The 22,048-nt window shown below is 42.0% G+C and overlaps 1 protein-coding gene across 4 annotated transcripts; it reads left to right on the forward strand.

The window, feature by feature from the left end:
* The first annotated feature begins 1,190 nt into the window (after positions 1 to 1,190).
* On the forward strand, positions 1,191 to 10,493 carry LOC128808691 (alpha-1-antitrypsin-like). 4 transcript variants are annotated; one of them, XM_053980102.1, is made up of 7 exons: positions 1,191 to 1,241; positions 1,939 to 2,038; positions 2,293 to 2,431; positions 5,961 to 6,626; positions 7,573 to 7,843; positions 9,514 to 9,661; positions 10,248 to 10,493. In XM_053980102.1, exons 4-7 carry the CDS (start codon positions 5,978 to 5,980, stop codon positions 10,440 to 10,442), a joined length of 1,263 nt encoding a protein of 420 aa, XP_053836077.1. In that variant the 5' UTR covers positions 1,191 to 1,241; positions 1,939 to 2,038; positions 2,293 to 2,431; positions 5,961 to 5,977; the 3' UTR covers positions 10,443 to 10,493. The 4 variants fall into 4 exon arrangements, with proteins under 4 accessions (XP_053836077.1, XP_053836078.1, XP_053836076.1 ...); XM_053980103.1 differs by lacking the exon at positions 2,293 to 2,431 and having other exon boundaries at positions 1,939 to 2,056; XM_053980101.1 differs by lacking the exon at positions 2,293 to 2,431.
* Positions 10,494 to 22,048: the final 11,555 nt, after the last annotated feature.

Below are 22,048 nucleotides of genomic sequence, written 5' to 3' on the forward strand. Positions count from 1 at the left end.
CACCAAAAGGATTATGAACAGGCTGCCCAGGGAAGTGGTGACATTACCATCCTTGGAGGTATTTAACAGACATGTAGATCTGGCCCTTAACTACGAGGTTTAGTGATGGAGTTCTCAGTGCTCGGTTAATGGTTGGACTTGAAGGTCTTGAACTTATTTACCAACCTAAATGATTCTATGACGTATATAGCACTTTTCCTCCTTGACTCCCCTACCTCCCAAGGGGATGATCCTCCTGCATGGAAGGTGTTCACTGGGGCACTGACCTGTGAGTTTTTCAAGCCCTCAGTCATGCCCACATACATTAGCACAGTCCCTGTGGCTGCCCCTCCGTGGGTGCTGCAGGAGCACACCCTTACAGGGGGTCATGTAAAACACAGGTTGCCTGACCACATGAGCCCAGCTCTGTGTGAAAGCAGGCTCTGGTGTCCTGGCCTGCCCTTCCCTGTCTGCCTTTTGGCACTGCCTGCACCTTGTGCCAGCCCATGCTGTTAGTACAAGGCAACAGTTTGTTCTTCAATCCTTTGCTGCATGAGGCATCAGGTGACACCACTTTGGCTGAGGTGTGCTGAGTGCCACGGGGTCCTGGATGCACATCTCTGCCATCATCCTGCCATCCCTATAGCAACCCCCAGCCACTACAAACGTCAGTACTGCAGCTTTAACTTTAAAAGGGATGTCCCCAGAAATTGGCCCTTTTTAATGGCAATGTAGGTAATTAAGAAATAATGTATAATTTAAAACAAATATGCCAAATAAAAACTATGAAAAGTCTGGTATAGCAAAATATCTTGTTGAAAAATACTAAATTGAGATCTGCAGCGTGCATCCACAGCTGTCTTTTCCTTAGGCTCATGTCTAGTATTATGTGTATGTTTCATTTCACTCACTTCAGTTACTTCTACCATATGCACTCATGCAGTTTACAGAAGTTAATGATGCATGTGAAGTATTTCCCAGAGTGAGTAGCTAGATTCCCATCAGGAGGATGTATAGAAATGCAACAACTCTTAGGACTGTTCTAAGAAAAGGCCAGGTCTGGCCATGCATATACAGCAAAAATCAGGTGCTTGCCCAGAAAATTGTTTACTCTGCACCATTCCTAAAGTAATAATGCTTGTCTGTCCTGGTTAATGTTTTCTAGAGGACATTTTGCTTTCATAATGCCATTTAACTGTATAAATAAGAGAGGGAGCTGCAGGCTAGTCCTGGTGAAGACAGCAGGATCCTAGCAAGCTGCTGTAAGTAGTGATTTTTTTGCTTCCTATAGAGACTTTAAAAGTGTCTCATCTTGTTGAAAGCAATAAATTTTAAATCTTTTCTAGGGTTGTATCTTAATCTGTCCTATATAATGAGGTTTTTATTGTGTCACCTGGATATAAAGGACACAGGCATACAACTGAGGCAATGAGTCACCTACACGTTGTCAGGTCATTGGAAGAAGGATTGAGAATCTAAAAGCAGAGCAGTGTGTCTTGCAGAAAGCAAGGTGGTCTCTAAAGCCAAGAAATACTAAAAGGGGGACCTTCCCTGATTCATCAAAAACCAGAGGATGGTTGCTTAGAACTTTTTTTTAATGCATTGGTGTTTCTTTTTAAGTAATTCTCATGATTTTTATACTGAAGGTCTACAAGAAATGCCATTGCTTAGGGAATGGTGTATCTAATGTCTACTTCTCTTTTAGATGAGACATCACTGAGGTAATCATCAGGCCCATTGAGAGGGAAGTGGAGAAATTGGTGATTTTCACATATTCAGAAGATCACAGTGAGGTCAACATTTTTAATGAGCCAGAAACTAGGCTGTGGTCAGGTGTACACTGGAATGTAGAAACTGAAAACCTGCTGTGATGTGCTTGTGCAGAAAGAAGAAAATCCCCTCTCTCCTAACCACTGCACTCATTCTTTTTTGTCTACTTTTTTATTCTTTTGGTGTCAGTGATGCTTCATCCCTAAGTGTGTGCAGTAACTCAGGTTCAACAGCAAACACTCATGGTGGCCTGGTAGAAGAGTGAGAGCTCATGTTCACCTGTTTCCAGGTAAAAGGAGGCTTAGAGGTGGGTGATGCCACTTTCTGGGTGAGTTCTCCAATGCTAAGCTGGCTCACAGAAGATAGAAAAAACACAGAACAGCCCTGTGAATGAACAGTGACTTACATCTCCAAAGGAAGATGTAATGTAAACTAGGCTTCCACATTTCTGCTGCAAAAGGAATTACTTTTAATTAAATATTCACAGTGGTTGGATTCTCTGAACAGTCCAATGGTCTTGGCTTGTGTTTGCAATCTCCTCAGGGGCTCAGGCACAGAGGTATCAAAACTCTGAATGACAAGAGAAGTGAAGGTCTAGATGATCATCTGGAACAGGCCCTGAACCTGTTCAGTTGCATATGATTAAATAAGCAGAGCTTTCTGGCCAGCCAGGAAAGCACAGGTGAGTTTATGCTGCTCCTTTGAATAGGTGGCCTTGGACCTGTGAAGCTGCATGACCTTAGAAGCCTGACCTGGCTTCTGAGTTCATATTCTTACACACAGATATGGCTAGCCAAGTCCTTCTTTTATTATTTTTTGTGTGCTTGGGTGATTCTTTTTACAAGTCTCTAAATAGCTGATATTTAGTTCAGCAGACACTACTGGTGGTTGTGATGCTGTGACTTGATGTGCCAGGTGCCCTCACCAGTGCTGCTTTCAGGAAACAAATTTCTCAGATTTCCTTCTTCAGAAACAATCAGGAGGGAAGCAGCACCATCTGCTGAGCAAATAGCTTTTCTATTTATACCTTCATATGTTTTTGAGTAGTGCAAATTTTCATGTTGTCTGAAATGAGATTTTCAGTGAGGACTCCTTATGGGAGTGGTATGGGATGAATATCCTTCTCCTGCACTCTAAAGGCAGAAAGTTGTCTCCAGAATGTCTTCAAATCATAGAGACAGAAATCAGCCATAAAATGGACAAAATACCTATGTCCACAAAGAAGCAAGTTCTGTCAGTCAGAAAACAGTCCAGCCCACTCCCAGGTTTTCTGGTGGAATTATTATAAGGTAACTTCACCTAATCCCAGTATTCTCCATTTTCTTTCTGAGTTGCGTGGTAGGGAATATTGTGTGCTAGGGAAGAGGGAATATATTCAGCAAATGTTATCACCAAGTCTACTACAGATAAATTGCTGTAAACACTATCTTCCAAGTGCTGGCATGCTCTTATATCACTGTTTGGTTTGATTGAAAGCTTTTCTTTAAAGCAACCTATTCTTGAACACCACAAATAAACGGCCATTGTGTTACACACACAAAGAAAAGAGGCAGAGGTTAATGTGTTTCCTTCCAGGCTATTCAACAAGTCAGACTAGATTTGGAACTAGAATTGAAGTGCTTTTCACTCCTAGTGCCATGTTGATGGATAAACCATTTTTTTCTGGAAATTATAGAAGTAAAGACCTTAAAGAGCTTTCTGCAAACTTAACTCTTCCAGTCTGGAAATTTCCTAAAGGCTTTACAGCACAGGTTCTCAGCCCTTTACTTTTTAATAAATCATTAGCAACTATGCTCCATAGGAAAATCTTTAAGATCATATGAGAATCTGCATCTTCTGTTTCCTGCTGAAACGGTGTCTGTTGTCAATTTACCAGTGGTTGATCACTTGCTAACCCAGAAGCCACCATAACATGAAATATCAAATATGAAATAACAATCCACAATCATATTCTGAAGGTTGAGAGGGTGCAAATCTCATTATAAAAGCACCTTTAGGTTTCAAAACAGGGATTAATGAAGAGGACCGCTTGTATCTTGAAGGCTTAAACAGCAAAAAAAGACCTCTACAAATCACAGCTGCTAAGTATTTTATTAACTTATGCCTTTAAAACTAACCATTATCAAGATTTTTGTGAGGTCTGACTCATGAATCTTGACTGTTTGTGATTGGCCAGTACTGAGTAACAGATGGATGATTCAGATTGTATTTAATTATCTGTGAATTCAGAACTGTAATAAAATGAAATTAATTCCATGAAAGTACATAAATTAACCACAAAATGTGAACATGTTGTAACTACATAGAGAAAAAATATCAGGATAGGAAAAATTGCCTTCAGAAAACTGTAATTAATATTTTACAGAATCCTTACAGCAAAACCATTCTATATCCTTTCACCATAATTTTGAGGTCAAGCCAGTTAAAATTCCTTTCTGCTTTGCATTCCAAATAAATAGAATTGGCAGTTTGAGGCATACATAGAAAAGCCAATCTATCAGGTGCCATATTTTGTAACAAATAGTAAATGTGATGAGATAGAGAACAGGTGGCAACTTATGTTTAAAATGAAATGTTTCTCTTTTTTGGTTTTAATGTTATTCTTAATAAATTATGACTGCAGCTGAGTAAATAGTTCATAGTAAATAATTTATCCACAGGCAGCTTCTGAATCAGCCTGCTGGATTTGTGGAAATAGATTAGGCTTAGCTCTGATGCTTTTGTTTGGGAGTTGATTTCTCTTGAAAGTCTGACTAATACACTGGCTCTCTGATAGCAGTTCTAAAAACTCAGATCTGGAGCTCTTGTGTTGAGTTACTTAGATACATCAAGAATTATTTCAATGTCAAAATCAGAGACCAAACTACAATTTAAAACTACTGTGTACAGTAATTTAAAATGTAGCTACCAAGAGCCCAGCCCTTATAGTTCTTACACTTGTCAGTAAAGCTGTTATTGCAAATAGGCCTGCTTTTTAAAATTACTTATAACAAACATGTAAATGTTTGAATATTTGATTATAGCTTGAAAATGTTTTGTTGTTCTCATGAGTCTATCTCTAAGTGGGTATTCAACTACTAATACAAATTGCTCCCTCTGATGATATAGAGAAAGCAGGACCATAAGCATAGCACTTTCTGACTTTCTGAGTCTCTCAAGTTGAGTCATGCCAGAGATGAAAGGTGCAATTAGTGTAATATATCTCTCTGTGCACAATTTTAGCAAATCTGCTCATTCTCTCCTCAAACCCTGTGCAACTCTTGCACCATTTCTTTGCCCTAGATTCCTCCTCAGAAATGAGGCCTATTGGGACATTCGTATCCCCATTTCCAAGGTCTCTTTTAAAGAGCTTATACAGTGCAGAGTGTCAGCTCTGCAATGAAATGTGGCTACCACAGCCAAGTGTAACACATTGATAAACGCTTCGCCCTTTGACCAGTGGAGCAGCTGATGAAAATGAGGCCTTGTTCTTTGTTAATGGCATTGACTGCTTCTGCTGTGCCAAAAATGCCACTCCAACAGTTTTGTTGAAGAGACAGCATATTTTTTCAGGTTCTTACTTAAAACATTACATTATTTCTATTCAGAAAAAAACCCACCTATTCCTTAGAGAGGTAGGTGTTTATATCTGGTTTGCTACTGAAGAATAGCCCCCATTATTTGTCCTTTCTTTAAATAGGACACCTTATCAGTCTGACCAAAAGTTTATTTAAAGATCTGCCTGTCTGTTTGCTCAGATTCTGTTTCCATGTAGCTACTGATTGCTGCTCATTTGCATGAATTTCCTCTTTCTCACCTAACTCATAAGACACCCAGACTTCTTCTATGATGAAGTTTTAAGGAATTATTCAGACCATTCATGTCAAAAGCAGAGTTGCACCACAACCTTTCAGCGATTAGCCAAGAGGTGTTTTGTGATGGGCTATGCTCCGTTCTCCAGCCTGCTGAGAGTGCTGTGTATTCAACTAATCCATGCTGAATTTTGTATTTGCAGGTATTTAGGGTGGGGGTGGCAGAAAGAGTTGGCAGAGACTTGCCAGGAGGCCTGGGAAAATAAAATAAAAACATTCTGGCAAGAATTAGAGATCATGGAAACTGAGGACAAAAGAAAGAGATAAGACTTTTAAATTCAGTGGTAATGACAGAGTAAGTCTTTCTACTTAATAAATTTACTTACCTCAGTAATATCATCTCCTTTTTTTTTTCTATAGGATTTTAATACGAGAACATGAAGACCACATTCTACCTAAGTGTGCTACTGGCTGGGTTTCACACTGTTGCCCACAGTCAGCTCCCACCCAGTGACCACAATGGACACGACCCAAATGACCCTACACACCACATACATCATGGAGGTGAAGCGATGGCTTGCCTCAAACTTGTGCCAAACAATGCTGACTTTGCATTCCAGTTTTTCAGGGAAGTTACACAGGAGGCACCAAATAAGAACATTTTCTTCTCCCCTGTGAGCATCTCCACCGCCTTTGCGATGCTGGCCCTTGGGGCTAGATCAGCCACACAGTCTCAGATCCTGGAAGGACTTGCCTTCAACCTTACAGAGATTCAGGAGAAAGAGATACATGAAGGCTTCCACAACCTAATCCACATGCTGAACCATCCTGAGGGTGGAGTCCAGCTCAACATGGGGAATGCCATCTTTGTAACAGAGAAGCTGAAACTCCTAAAAAAATTTTTAGATGATGCCAAATCTCTGTATCAGCTGGAAGCTTTTACAACTGACTTTAACAAACCCACAGAAGCTGAAAAGCAGATCAATGATTATATAGAGAGGAAAACACATGGGAAAATTACTAATTTGGTCAAGGACGTGGACCCACAAACTGTAATGCTTCTGGCCAGCTTTGTTTTCTTTAAAGGTAAGTCTCCTCTAGGGTTCACATTCTCACTATTCATTCTTATCAACAAATCTAATGTTGCCTACCTCAGCTGTAAACTGGTCTGGGGAAAATTTCCAATGCTCCTTGCTGGGCCAGAAGATCCCCTAATGGCATAGTGGAGTGTTAGAGAGGTAACAGGAGGCAGCTGGAGGCAGCAGTGGGGAGGCAGCTGGAGGCCACAGAGTCTTGTTTCTCTTTGTGACAGCTCCAGGAGCTCTGTTCCAAGCCACAGCCTTCCATGCAGCCTGAGCTGGTGTTCCTGGGTTTAACTATAGTTCCAATTGTCCCATATTCTTCTAATTTGCAGTGAAGGCACTGAGACTTATATATGACCTAATGCCTCTTTTTAAATTATGCATGATTCAATAGCCTAATTTACTACATACTCCTTTTTTTTTTTCCCTGTCAGAGTCCTTTATACATGCACACTAACATTTATATATGGGAGAAGCTAGTGATGAATAGGGGAGAAAATTTTAAGGAACAAAGCAGAAACTATGTGCATTTTTGATGTGGGACCTAACATCACTCAGATATGCGATCCTACATTATTTTATCTACAGATTGAGGCTTATGATTAAAGTCAATAGAACTTAATTGCATGCAGTATATAAGTACACAGATGATATTTACATAAAGGCCACTTAGATCTCCTGAAAAGAAAAGCAGTGATAGGCACCAAAAAGCCACCTAATTATTTAATTACTGGCATCTGAAACATAAATTGAAAGTGGAATACAATGCACTCTTTTGAACAGGTAAAAGTTCCTTGCATTACTGTGATACACATTCTAAAGTGTTACATTTGAAAATTCCGTATATAACACAGAAAGAAACAGGTGAATATTATTACTAGCTATAAAAAATTTAGTCTATGATGAGATAGACAACTGTGTTTCAGTTAAATTCTCCTTCTCTGTATCAGGCAGCTGGGAAAAGCCTTTTAAAGCAGAACATACTGAAGAAAGGGAGTTCTTTGTGGATGCTGAAACAACTGTGAAAGTCCCTATGATGTACCAGATGGGTATATTTGACTTCTACTTTGATGAGGAGCTGTCATGCACTGTGGTACGGCTGCATTATAATGGGAGTGCTACTGCATTTCTGGTTCTGCCAGCAAAAGGGAAAATGAAGCAGTTAGAGCAAACTCTGGACAAGGAAACGATCCAGAAATGGTCAGATCATCTCTTCCAGAGGTAATCTTCTGCCAGTCCATTGTAGTGGCACCTAATTTGTAGTATTTTTTATTTTGAGGAATGCAAACACTATGAATGTGGCAATTCTGGGAACTGAGTGGGTTATTTTTGGCTTGTTTTTTTGGCCTAGTTGTAAAAATCTTGCAGCTGGTAGGTATTTAACTATTCTTTTGTTGATGGCTGAGTGACTTGCCGCTCTCCCAACCAGAGCAGAGGCCATCCTATTCCTCTCTAAGGAATAGCAAGCCTAGATTTGTGTTTCTAAAATACTCCAAGAACTGAGAGGAATGGTTGCAATTTTAAGCTAAATCTTCTATACTGAGACTTCAGCTAGTGTGTTTTTCCTCTCTTATGTCACTGATACACTGTGACTCAGGCCTAAGTCTGAGCCTTAAATAAAGCATAACTTACACAGTTTGTAGTAGTGCTTACAGGCATGATATGTCCTACACAATTATCTTGCAGCATTCAGTTGTTGTTAGAACAGACAAGTGATTAATTGTGGATGTCCTGATTTTCTGGCATTTTGTTTTGAAACTATAAATATCTAATGAGTTTCTGTTAGTTTCAACCATTGACACCAACATCAGCTAATGCATTTTACAACCTTGTTTGTCTGGGAGAGATCGTAGCAACAGTAGATGAGTAATATCAAGTTAATACATGCTTAATTTACCAAGCTCTGCCCTAATTCACAACTAATAAGGCTGTGCAGTTCACACCCATATATCTCAGTGCATCATCACAGAAATACCAGCACAGTTAGTAAAAACATAATGGGTAGGAAACTGAATATGAGCTAATCATGTGATGCCTCAAATATCAAAATTAAAATGTATCATTCTCAGCTGCAATATCAGGAAAGCCCTTATCTAAATGAATTTGTAGTGCAAGGTCATTCAGGATCAATTCAGGAATAAGTTCTTCATTGGAGAAACTATGAGAACCAAATGGCAATTTCTGTTCTACTGTTTTGTCACAAGGCAGCAAAAGACTTGAGCTACCCAAAGGGTAACCACTGCTGTGGGTGACTTGGATGCTCTGAGGATCCCTGGACAGGGTGTGAAAAGAAACCCAAGAGAAATCACACTGAGCAGGAGCTGCCTACAGACAGCTCACAGTCAAAGGCAAACTTGATCAGGGCCAGCCCAGAGGACGAAGACAATTAAAGGACATGGAATCCAAATGTGCAGGCAGCAGGGAACAGACCTTTCCTGGGGCCATGCCAAATGCCCCAGTTATGCCAAAAATACTTCTTTGATTTGAAATACTGGGATTTGCCACACATCTCCCCTGGCAGACTTTGTCAGGACTTCTCTTCAGCTCTCCACCTTCCTGAGCAACATGGGCTATCCTTTGTCTCTGCCTGTAAAGAGGGGTTCTTGCTACTGTTCTACTTAGCAGAGTGCTCTCAGATTTCCTGAAACAAAACACCAGATAAATACCATTATGATTGCTATTTTTATTATTAAGAATGATAGTGCTTGTATCACCATGAAAAGCACCAGCAATTGAATTAGTGCTCACTGTACATTCAGGGTCCAAACCCCTGGGATTTGATGCTCATGGGAATTAAACAGATTTCTCACCATCGTTTATAATGCTGAAAAATCCTTCTCACCACTTCTATATTTCCTTCTCACCCTCTATATTTCTCTTCTACCTAACAGCTTTATGAACCTATATTTCCCCAAATTTTCTATTTCTGGGAGCTATGAGATAAGTAACACCCTTAAGAAGATGGGAATTGTGGATGTGTTCACCAACCAGGCAGATCTCTCTGGCATCACTGGCACCCCAGATCTGAAGGTTTCCAAAGTAAGTATTTTCCTTTCTTTCACAAACATGCAGGAAAAGCCATTAGTGGTAGCATCCAGAAACACCAGGTATATACAGCTCCCAGCTTCCCAACTTGCCTGTGGCTGGGTCACCCAGGCCTCAGCCTGAAAGCTTAAAAAAAGATTGGCCCTTAGTGGCACTGGAGATCGGATTAGTTTGCTGCATGTCTCTTTTTTACTAAGAATGGTATTGGCCGAGATTTTTTGGGCAATATTTGAAACACGAGAGGAGCATCAACCCCTGATTCCTCAAGGAAAACCACTAATGCTCCCAGGCACAGCACAACCTGTCCTTCTCACCCTGGAGACTCAGTTTTGGAGGTGCAGACACACAATTACAGGTGGAACCTCTATCCTTCATCCAATATTTTGGACTTTTTTTTAGGAGATTTCCATAGCTCCATCCTAAACCTCATTTAAGCAGCCATGACTACAACAATAGAGCTCTTCTGCCTCTACTCACTTCTCAGTGGATCCCCCAAAGCAGGGCTGCCTTAAAAGGACTCTGATTAATTTCTCAAGAGGCTGTTGACTGCCCAGAGTGACTCTGTTTTCTTTTTTCCTAGGTTGTCCATAAGGCTTCTCTGGATGTTGATGAGAAAGGTACTGAGGCAGCAGCAGCAACTGCTGTTGAAATAATGCCAATGTTTTTTCCTCCAACCGTTGAATTCAGCCATCCCTTCCTCATGCTGATTTTTGATAGAGATACAAACAGTACACTCTTCATAGGAAAAATAGTTAACCCAACAATCACTAGTTGAAGTGATATATGAATTTTGTTTGCTACTACTAATTAAAGATGTGAAAATGCATTATATGATTTATTTCCATTTCTACCAGCTCATATATGGTTCTTTGTTAGTTTTTATTTTATGTCACCATCAAAAACTATTGGTATTGACCATGACACTTGCTGAAGAAGAAGGAAGAAATAGTTTTAAATTCAGCCAGAAAATAATGTCTTTTTTACCTGACTGAAAGACAAGGAAAGACCAAAGCTTTGCCAGCATTTGGAAAGAAATTTTTATATTGCAATTGAAGACTCCTGCTTAATACAAGGTAGTCAGCAGGTAAAATTATGAACATTCTTTCAAACAAAGCAGAAGTGGTTGTAATTTACCATAAGTAAATCTGAGATGGGAACAGTTGGATCAACACTGCAGGGTCACAGAAACCTGAAGCTTTGAATAGAGACAGGACTGGGAATGTGAAAAGCTGCTTTCAACAGCCTTCTGTACCAGAAACCTTTTATCATTCTTAGTATCAATCTAGCAGCAAATCTTCCCGAGTTTCTTGCAGCTTAAAAGCAGGAGAATCAAATCTGCCTTGAATCTGATGTTCACCACGTGTTACTAATTTGACAGATTTAGATGGAGTTACTGACTCCTCACATATGTGTCCATCAGTGGTGAGAAGGAGGATGTAGCTGAATGGGAAGGTGAGGTGTTTGGATGGCAATTACACAAGCATACTGTCAGCAGAGATTTATGGAAAGCCTAAAAGGAAACTCTGGAAAATTAGACATCTTTCAAATACTTTTGTCCTTTTACAGCCAAAAATCTAAGTAAGGAGCATGCAATAAGCAAATCATCTGACCGAGGTGGGGGTGCCAGGCACCTAGGTAGAACATAGGATGGCTTGAAGGCTGGTTGGGAACCACCTTCAACGGACTTGCCTTGGCAACTGGTATCCAAAGAACTACAATTGGCTCTGTTTTCCCTAAAGCTGTGGGGTTTGGGAAGAAATGAAATTGTTCCATGTCATTGCCAATGATGCTGGGAGCAGTCAAAGCCTTGGGAAGAGAGCACAACCTCAGCAAGTTCTTGTATGCTCCCTGTGAAATTAAGAGCAAGTGTGATTTTATTAGTGTGGTGCAAGCATTGTCTCCCTATTGCAGTCTAAAGGAAAGTCCCCTTTCTGCTCTGTGTTCCTAGTAAATGCCCTCTGTTAACAGGATGCTTGAAGGTGTTTTTTCACTAAATACAGTAAAAAATATAGTTTTTTGACTAAATACAGTCTCAGTACAGATGAATATATCAACAACTCATAGCATCGAAGGCAGGACTCACAGTGATAGAAACGCATGTACTTTTCTGGCACATTCCTGCATACTCCTCTATCTGTTAGGGTGCCTTTGTAGCCCAACACCCACACAGAAATAATTAACAAGGCCCCCTACCCGACTGCAGGCTTGTCATCTCCCTTAAATACAGTTGGAGGATGCAGCCTCAGTGGGGTCAGTTTCAGCTGTTAGCACTCCTGTTAAGCAATGGGCATCCAGTAAAGCAACAGTAGGGGGGTAGAGAGCTCAGAGGCGAGATCCTTAGTTATGTATTGAATTCCCTAGAGTTGCAGTTGAAAAATGAAAATAATTAATTTTAGTAGGGTGATTCTCAGTTTATGTCAAGAAGTGTGGAAGAAACAGAGGCCAAAGATGAATTAAATATTGCTTGCTCCCTTGTAAACCACTTTGAAGTGGATGAAGACATAAACATAGAAATACAGCATAGTAGGAGGAAAGTTGTCCTCATGTGGTTCTGGGAGAGATTTGAAGATGAAGAGAATTTCTCACCTTTTGGAAGGCGATTCCTTCCTTTCCTACTGTTAGTGCCTTGGTGCCCTCACAGATGTGCCCCCTTCACAAGCAGGATGCTGGAATTGTGTTTTGCTCACACACTTCAGGGAGAAGAGCCCGCGGGGCAGTAGGAGAGAGGCACAGGAGCAGCTGTGCTGCTGCAAGAGCAAGCACTTCACAGTTTGTGCTTCTCCTCTCACTGCATCTCTTCCCCGATCTCTCCGTGTCTGTAAAATGTGCTGGGGAGGTTACGGGGACACTGAGCGGTGCCAGCCGTGGGAGCACAGAGTGGTGGCGAGGAGGGGCGTCTGCCGTGCCCCAGCGGATTTGCTGTCAGTCAATCGGCGCGCAGGAGCTGTTTGCTAGACTTGCTCCATCAGGCAATCGCTCCTGCCGTACTGACATCATGCTGTGATTTTCCACTGCAGGATTTGCCAGAGACAGTGTTAAGAAGAGGCAGGCACCACACTCAGCACAAAAGAGCAGCAGACAGCTTGCTCCCTGCCTACATCCATGCTGCGCCGCGCTCTTAGTTCGTGGCCCGTTCTCATCTCTCCCCCCATCCACCAAGTCCTACTCTCTTAATCCTGCTCTCGTCGCTGCAAGCAACAAAACAGGTTTCCCTGCTTACACTCACTCTCCTCATTTCCTCTCCGGACCAGCTCTTTTTCACAGCCTCCCACTCTCCCTCCTGCAGACTAACATTCCGTCCCTCCCACTCGCCGGCACCGTTTGTTCACGCAGGAGGGGAATGCTGCCGGCTCAGCTGTGGCGCCTGCTCCGCCAGCAGGTCCTCCTCTCTCCTTCCCAAAAGAAATGGAGAGCAGGAAGAAACAGGGTTCCCTGCCTTCCACAGAACATCTCGAGGGCACTTACAGCACAGTGAGGAAGGCTGGGCAGAAAGGCAGGGCTTCAGGTCACTCGGCTATTGCCATTTGCCGTGATGGGCATAATGTGAATATAAGTGAGCCAGAGACACATCTCAGGGACAATTAGTGACCAGGTTCATTAGCCATTGAAACAGCTAACACAGCTATAGAGTGTTAGCTCTATATATATATATATATATATATATATATATATTGAGAGAGAGAGAGAGAGAGAGAGAGAGAGAGTGTAAGGATGGAACTCACAGCTGTGCTTGTGGTCATCCCAGGTCTGGGTGACCCGCCTGTCTCTTGGCCAGGTGCCAGTCTTGTTTCGGTGACTGCACCGCGGCAACGCCATCGGCAGCAGCCTCCACGTGCTCCGAATAGCCCATCCCGAGACTGCAGCAGCCTCCCGGGCTCACACACTGTTTATTGAAGCAGACATTTAGGGTTCTGCTCTTATCTCACCATCACTGAGGCTGTACCTGGAGGAAAGGAACCAAAAGTCTCCTCAGTTCCCACCCCACACCCTTCAGCCTCCCTACAAAGAGGAGTCAAGGGAAAGATTTATGCTTAGGGCAGGTGTGATCTGATAGTTCTTGCTCAGCAGGAGGAAAGACACAGGTCAGTAAAACCTCTAGTTTGCAAATACAGCAGTGGTGTTGTTGCTTGTAATGCAGTGGCCTGCTTTTTGTTAAACTAGCAGCACAGGCCTTGATTCTTTGCACTTGCCAGGCTTTGCTTGGACCTGCCCAGGCCTGCCTGGGGTTTTGTTTTAGCTACTTTTTTTGTAATAGTAAATAGCCAGCAATTAGGTGCTGTTACCCAATTTGTTTAAAATTTTCCTTGGCTTTGTATGATTGTATATAGATATTTAGGTGACCAGGAGATGTTAAAAACAAGGAGTTCTGCACAGAATGAAGTGTCTGTTGATTTATTAAAGAAATATGGATATTGATCCGATATCCAACTGTGACAGACAAAAACTCTCTAGCAGTTTAAAGTTAGAAAGTGTATGTTTATTGTGACGCAGGGCAGCGTGCGGGATAGCTCCCAAAGACACACCGCACCTTTCGGCTTTCAGATGATTACAGAGTCCTTTTATCCACACAAGAATCGAATACCCAAAATACAAATATATATTCATCATTTTGGTACATCCCATTCCTCGCTTAGTATGCTAATTATTTCAAAAGCTATTAAGCATGCGTGGTTTGTTCCTTGAAATGGGTCGGTGGTCCCTTTCATGGGGAGGGGTCCCAAAATGAGGAAGTAAATGAAGTCTTCCTAATTCTGACCTTTCTACCTTTTCAATGCAAATATGACAAATGAACTCTTGGTAGAACTCCCATTCCCTGTCTTCAATTGGTTTCAGAACAGAGGAGGCCCACAATTGTCTTATGTTCCTAAAAGCTATTTGTCAGTTTCTATATTCTTCATTATAAACCCAGCTAACTAAACATTGTGTTGACAAGCAATCAATTATTAGTTAACTACTAACTCTTAACTTCATCAAGGCCTACTCATTTACTTTAATTAACTCTAGTAAGGCTTATCTCTAACTAAAATCTTAGCTCCTCTAAAATCTCTAAATTCCTTAAAGTTTATGTTTCACTGTGGCCCTAGAATGAAAAATGAAGGCATACAGACATGGTAGGATGATAGCAGGGGACTGGGGAGTACAAGCAGAGGATGATGCTGGACACCACAGAGCTAAAATCATCTTGCTTGTGGTCAGTCACTGGTCATCAAAGCTTTACAGACCTGGGAGCTGGGTGAAAACAGTTTGGGGCATAACTAGTAACTAAAAGAACAGAGATTGAGTACACAGTGTATGTGAAACGCAGCACAGGAAGTGTGGCCAAGTGTACTGTGGACCTGTGAAACATTGAAGAAAATCAAGGGGAAGAACAGGTGAGCAAATGTGTAACAGTGATCCCAAGCAGACCCCAGAGCACAGAGGTTACATCTGCCCCTTGTACTCCTCCTGGCAAGGTCCAGGAGGCCATCCCTTTCCTTAGGTTGATGGTAGATGAAAAACTGACATTTTGGAAAGAAAAGATCCCCCCCAAAACACCTCCTTGTAGTCAGTTGGTGAGCTCTGCCAAGTGCTTCAAACCTTGTGGATCAATGTTGGACAAAAGGCAAAAGTTGGTGCAGCGGGGAAGAGAAATCGGAGGCAAGGAGCCAGCCCTGGGTGACAGTCCCGATTCTCCCCCAAAGACCCTCCCCTGGCCTGCCCTCCCACCAAGCCTGCTGCTGCCTGTTGGGCCACAGGACATTCAGCTCTTGCCCACAGCTGAGCAGCAAGACCATGAGGAGGGCTGGCAGAGGGCCACATCACAGAGGGGCAAGGGGACACTCCCAGGCAGGAGGCTGTGATCTGCAGCCCAAGGACCTTCTGGGTGACCACTCTGGGGCTAACAGGCACAGAGCTCCGTAGGGGAGATCTGTCCCACAGGCAGGCTTTCACACTGCTTTCTTTGTTAGTCCAGAAACCAAAGAGAGCAATACAACAGGCATCAGTAGGACTCCTTTTTCTGTGCCTCCTTATCTTATCTATTATGCTGAGACTCTGTTATTCAGTCACTAGATGTTTAGCAACTCGACCAAAAGCACCTTTTTTTTTTTTTCCCCTGGATAGCTACAAGAAATAAGATGTCATCATTATTTATTCTGTCTTATCTTCAGGAGCTGAGCCAGTCAGCTACAGATTAGTGGAAAGCACGAGCATGCCTACTCATTGACAAAGGAGAGAAGCCCACTGAGAAGAGGTGAAATCACAGCTTAAAACTCTAGTAGGTTGCTTTCTTCATGGTTACACAGAAAACCTATTTTAAAACAAATCTTCACAGCTGTAAATGACTGTCAGTCCTGTGACATCAACACAGAAGTTGCTGTGGCAAAACCCCTATGTGCTCATTCACACGTGTCAGAGTTCCCAGCCTCTGACCAGAACTGATGCTGAAACATCCAGTGTTTTGGTGCTGGGGCACTGAAAACAGCCAGCATTTTTAAGGACACCTTGTTACAGGCCACATGTGAATGTGGTTGTGCAGGTTATTGGTTGTAGGAGACAAGCATGAGAATCTGGTTTTGTTTGTCATCGCTCCCTAGGCTATCTAGGTATAATTTGAAGCACTTATATTACAGCTTAATCTAGTTCTATCTATTATTTTATATTCCTGGGTTGGCTGTGTTAATTTACACAGAGAAGCTATTTGCCTGGTAAATGGTGCAGCTGAGAGATTATCAGACTACCTGCCGTGTTGAAATAGCTGGCTTCAAAGCACAGGAAGTAACTGTTTAATCAATTTAACATGTTTGGCCACAGGTAAAAGTCTAGCATGACTTAATGATTGTATAACATTTAAAACTTCAACAAAAGCTTGGGGGATTTATTTGATTTTATTTGATTTGATTTCTTGGTGGATTTAATTTTCAATATTCTCAAAATACATCCTCAATCCCTTATACAGTCGTGGGGAAAAGACACACTACTGGAGTGGCTCTGCAGTGGAAATGAGCTCAGCCTGTCGTGCTGGCCAGTGAGGGTGGTGCCATCCCACGGAGCCCAGCAGCATCAGCCAAGGAAACCTGTCTGAATCAGCAGTCTTCCCAAACTGGCAGATTTTGTGTGCATGTTTCTCTGTCAAGCTTGTGTCCTTTGAAGAAAACAGAAGAAAAACTTCCTAATGATTAATTCCAGGCTTTTGTAAAATATAAATGCAAAGTTCAAGGATGTGTTTAAGCTGGTGGCTGCAGAAAAGCTCAGCCTCTTTGGGTAGTACAGGAGGTCACCTCACTCTGCTTCTGCCCATGGCCACCAGAATTGGCAGCCTGGCCATGTGTGGGCAGAGAAAAGGAGGTATTCCTATACAGAGGGGCTGATGATAAAGAGGAGTTCAGGTGAAAGGAGCCTTGGGGTTGTAGCTCTCAGCCTCGCTGCCAGGCAGAGAGCCACTGACCATGATACAGAATCCCAGTGTCATCTGGGGTGTCCCTGAGTGTGCCATCCTTCCCTGGGTAGTGCAGACAAGGGCATAAGGGGAAAGGAAACATTTCCATGAAGCTGAAAGCATTTCCATTCCAGCTGGAATCTTTGTAGGCATGACCTACAGAAAAAACACCAATTTCCAAATGTGCTCTTTAACACAAGCATGTTATGTTAATGACACAAGCAAACCCCACAATTTTTAGGATATGACACCTGAGATCACCTTATCTCTGCAGAATCAAGAATAGAAGCTTGAAGACAGCCAGTGCATTTTGTTTCAGCTCAGCTCTCCCTGCCATGTATATCATATTGTAACCCGTGCAGGTCACATTTACCAACACAGGGCATATCTCCACAGCTCCCAAAGTGCATCAAGAAGAGATGAGTCTCAGACCTCATGCAGCTGGGGAAGTGAACAAAACCACACATCAAGGTGGCACAAAATCTGGACATTTTTGAAATTACTGGGAGACTGTGATGACAGCACTTTATAATACAGATTTCTCCCCAGCTCAAATGCATCACTGTTGAGATGACAAAAGCAACAGTGGGGTTTAGGACTCTGCTCCCTCCTGGCTTTTTCCCTACACCACTGAGCAATGATGGGGCTGCTTGGCATGCCAGCAGGGCTCCCTAGGTGGGCTGTGCTCCAGCATGGCACGCTGTCTTCTCAGATTCCTTCCCCAGATCTGCTCTCAGGGTGACTGCAATTTGCCATCATTCCTAAGCAAACCATGGCTAATGGACAAAGAGACACATCCCAGGTGTTCCCAGCACTGTATTTGTTTGCTTAACTCCTGGCACTCAGGCTCAGTGTCCTATTTCTTTCCTACAGATGCACCCACACACAGATACACTTGCATACACTGATCTTTACTGCATGGTTTGGGGGCATCAGTGTTAACCACTTTTAGTATAATTTAACCAAATTCCTCTAAAGGAGATGGTGGCTAAGGCACTCAGTACACAGAGAAGGTTCTATGAGAAAATGCTTTGCTAGCTTATACCTTTGTTTTCTGCTCTCTCAGGGCAAATCTAAGATAACGCTTATGTTTGCTTTGCAGTGAGCATGCTGACTTTGCATTGTTCTTCCACCCCAACTCCCTATTGCTTGATTTTAAACTAGGAGATAAAATTCTGGGCAAAGACTCCATTGCACAGCTCATTTTTCTTTTCAGCAGAACTGAAAAGAGATGAGGCATTTGCATTTCATGTGTGCTTAGGTCAAAATTTGTAGCTTGGCTTCAACTTTTGCTTTTGCAACCTCATCTGTTAGAGCTTGTTTGCTTGCAGGCTTTCAGTGTCATGCTGTGGACTGGCCTCAGCAGTTGAATCTAACACATCTACTAGAACTAGACACGCTCTTACCAACATAAACTGCAGCATGTGCATTATTAATTACTAAAATGGTTCTTGCCTGAGCAAGGGCAGCTAAACCCACAGCCTGCTCCGTGGAATAATGGAGTTATGTCATTATACCACTGTCACATACAGAGACTGTTTATGTCACCTCCCTGAGTAGCATGAGCTGTACTCCTACAGGCACAGCTGTATTGGTGTAATTGCTCCTACAGGGAGTCTCCCACTGGCTCAGCTCTCAGGAGAACTCAAAACACCACGGCAGGTCTGGGCATGCCAAGAGTAAGAGCTGCTGTGTAAGTCAGCTGAGTATGGGAGTCACACAGCCACAGAGGGACAACAGACCTAATCCTGTGGTGCTGGCTAGCAGTGGACGGCTTCACATGTTGAATTTTGGTCAAAAAGACAGAAAGAGTTAAATCAGTTTCCCAGAATTATATTCAGTGATGTGCTGAATCATCCCATCTTCCATTACACTAGATGGACACAAAACCAAGGTTCTGCTATCATCTAAAGGATTGGTTTAAAATAATATAGTTCTAGATTGAGAATTTTCCGTACAGAAACTTTTGTTCTGACATAAGAAATCTTTTTTTATTTGTCATCTGCTGAAGAGTTTGAGAGTTTAAGCTCACCCAAGAAGTCACTCATGCTAGAACAGAAGTTCACACAAGGATTTAGGATAGTAACACTTTCCCATCACAGTTCCACTGCCTTATTTCCTCAGGTAAACAGCCCTATGTCAGTTAAAATTTACTGATATAACAATAAAACAGCCACACAGAAAGCACTAGTATTTTTTCTCCCCTTACTATTGGAACTGTCTGTGTTTCTTTTTCATATGAAGAACATCAGTTCTCTATTTTTGATCTTCTGTTTCATGCTCCTGATCTGCATGGTGTTACACTTTGATCTGATACACAACAGCAGGAGGCTGAGCATCTGAGCACATTGTCACACAAGCCTAAGAAGGGGTTGAGACAGGATGTCTGCAGCAGGTTAAAAGCAAAGATGTTTGCCAGACCAACCTATATGGAGTACAGGCAGGGTAGATTATCATTGGGTCTGACCTCCCACAAGCATCAAAGTAGGTGCAATGACTATATTCTTCCTTTAGAATGGGAGCATCTTTATGTCCAAGCTTAGATCTTCCAAAGCCTACCATGGCTACCTTGTGCCTAAGCTGTAAGATAACTACAGTCAAGCAGAAGATACAGGTTTGGGTGGCAAGTGTATGAACCATGATTTAAAAAAGTCTGTTCTCTTACAGTCTCTTGATAGAGTCCTCAATTCTTTGCTATTACTGCACTGTGTGTTCCCAAGAGCACTTGTTTGCTTTTTGGTCAGAGAGAGCAAAGTCTTGTTAAATATAGCCACTTGCTCGATAAAATGTAGCTGAAATATCATATTCACCCCAAGCTTATCTTCTACTGAACAGAAATGTTGGCTGACAAGAAGTCTGACCACAGGACTGGCTGTCCTTTAGAAGGACAGTGACTGGAACTTGAAGACACCGCTGCTCACTGAAGAAGAATGGGTGGTGGTTTGTAATTTAAGCCTCCTGTCAATGCAAATGCTTCCATGCTCATTACAATGCCAAAAAGAAAAATGAATACCTCCATCAAAAGCAAATTATATGATGCAGAAATCTTGCATTCATTCTATAATCACATGCTGACCAAGGTTACTATCATTTACTATAGAGCGACTTCAGTGGGATCCAAAAATTGTTTCATTATATAGGGAGCAAAATAGGTGCTTTCAATCAAAAATGCCTAAGGAACAAGTAAAGATGCTAGATGAGTCCTTCTGGGAGGTAAGAAGGATGTCTTGGATGTGTTCAGTCACTTATTCTGATCTGGCCACAGCCCCAGGAAGTGTCTGAAGACTGTTCCCACACTAGAGATACCACTTTCTTTAAAGGAATATATAATACAGTGTATTACAGGCTTTTAAATTCTTCAGTTTGGCACAAAATCCTGACTGTAGGAGGCTAGGAATCTTTCCAAGAAAAGGCATAAAAACAGTGCTGATACTGTAGTTATGATTGTAACACAGAAAAGCAAGACTAACATCCAGTAGAATTGCCACCGGGGTCCTGACAGTGAAGGTGCTTTGAGCTGACCCATGGTCCACATCCTGTGGGAACACAACTTTTACTCCAAGTGACCCAGAGAGTTCCCTGAGAGACTGCATTGCCCATGCCAACCTCCTGGGAACGTGCTGGTACTAGAACAGACCTCAAACAGCCAGTTATGTTTCATGGACTGATGGAATCTTGGGCCAGGTTTTGAGTGCCTACAAGGTTACTTTTTCTGAGTTCTGTTTGATAAAGTGTCAGCTTTCTGCAACCTTGATTGTCATCCTTTTCTTCTCTCCTCCTTCCAGCTGTCCTATCACCTATAGGAATGGATACTTGTACAAAAACTGTTAGTCATGAACATATCTCACTCTTTGTTATCCCAGAAGTGAATATTAAGATTTTATCTACCTCTGACACATTGATGGGATTAGTTTTCCAGCATAAAAATAAGTACCTGAAAGCAAATGTATATGTATTTTTTGGTACATACAAAGAGTTATCTGGCCTGCAGATTCAGTGAAACCTGGTTTCCATAACTTCTCTGGTGTGGATTATCTGATGTCTGGCAAAGATGAGCTCACCACTTCCTCCCACAGTACAGGCTGTAAAAGTGTCTGCCCTGGATCAGGTCATTCAGCTTCATGAATTTGGTATGTTTCAGACCTTTATCATTTTGTCATGGTGGATGCAAAAAAAAGAATACTTTCAAAATACATAAAATGCAATTGAGAGAAGGTGAGAGAGAGAGAGAGAGAGAGAGAGAGAATGAGATAAAGAAAATATAACCTAAATCTCAAAAACTGCAAGCTGAAAATTTATTGACTCAAGGTTCAGAGTTGGATGGCGTTTTAACCAGAAAATATCAGGAACTGGGAAGAGCAGTTCTGGGAAGAGTAGAGGCCTAAAAGAAATCTCTCAAAATAGCTTTAAACTTAGCACCTGGTTTCCATCAGGACTGAAAATGGTTCATGCATTTGCTCCATTTGCCAAATTGTTTTCCAATACAAATTATCTTCTCACTAGCAATGTATGTGCATCCTTAAGAAGTTCCATTTCAAAGATGAGTAAGGTTGCTAAGTGACATTAGCACCTAAATCAAGGAAGTGAAAAATTAACACCTCACATCTGGCACTGCCCACATATTAAATACAATATTCTTATGAAACATAAAGAAAGCCATATTTGAGTACTTATACAGCTCATAGATGGAGGTTGCTGTCCACTTAATTATTTCACTGTCTAAATAATTTTCCTTTTGAGAAAGAAAATGGAAATGTAGATACTGTAGATACTGTCTTCAAAATAGATCATAGATCTATGACATTGAGCACAACACAGATACTGTCTTTAAACCTCAGGAAGGGCCTGGTCACAGACCAGCATGTAGAAATGAGTAGAAGCAGAGAGGCATGGGCATGTCTCATGGAAGAACAGGTAGTGTAAAGTGCTGGAGTAACTTAAACAAAGACACCAAGTCCTGTATG

This window comes from Vidua macroura, chromosome 6 (genome assembly GCF_024509145.1).
Source record: "Vidua macroura isolate BioBank_ID:100142 chromosome 6, ASM2450914v1, whole genome shotgun sequence".
Taxonomy (NCBI): Eukaryota; Metazoa; Chordata; class Aves; order Passeriformes; family Viduidae; genus Vidua; species Vidua macroura.

Excerpts from the sequence above, each read along its gene's own strand:
- LOC128808691 (XM_053980103.1), top strand. The coding sequence starts at position 5,978 with ATGAAGACCACATTCTACCTAAGTGTGCTACTGGCTGGGTTTCACACT. Across the intron at positions 6,627-7,572 it reads CAGCTTTGTTTTCTTTAAAG|GCAGCTGGGAAAAGCCTTTT; the intron begins GTAAGTCTCCTC and ends TCTCTGTATCAG. Across the intron at positions 9,662-10,247 it reads CAGATCTGAAGGTTTCCAAA|GTTGTCCATAAGGCTTCTCT; the intron begins GTAAGTATTTTC and ends CTTTTTTCCTAG.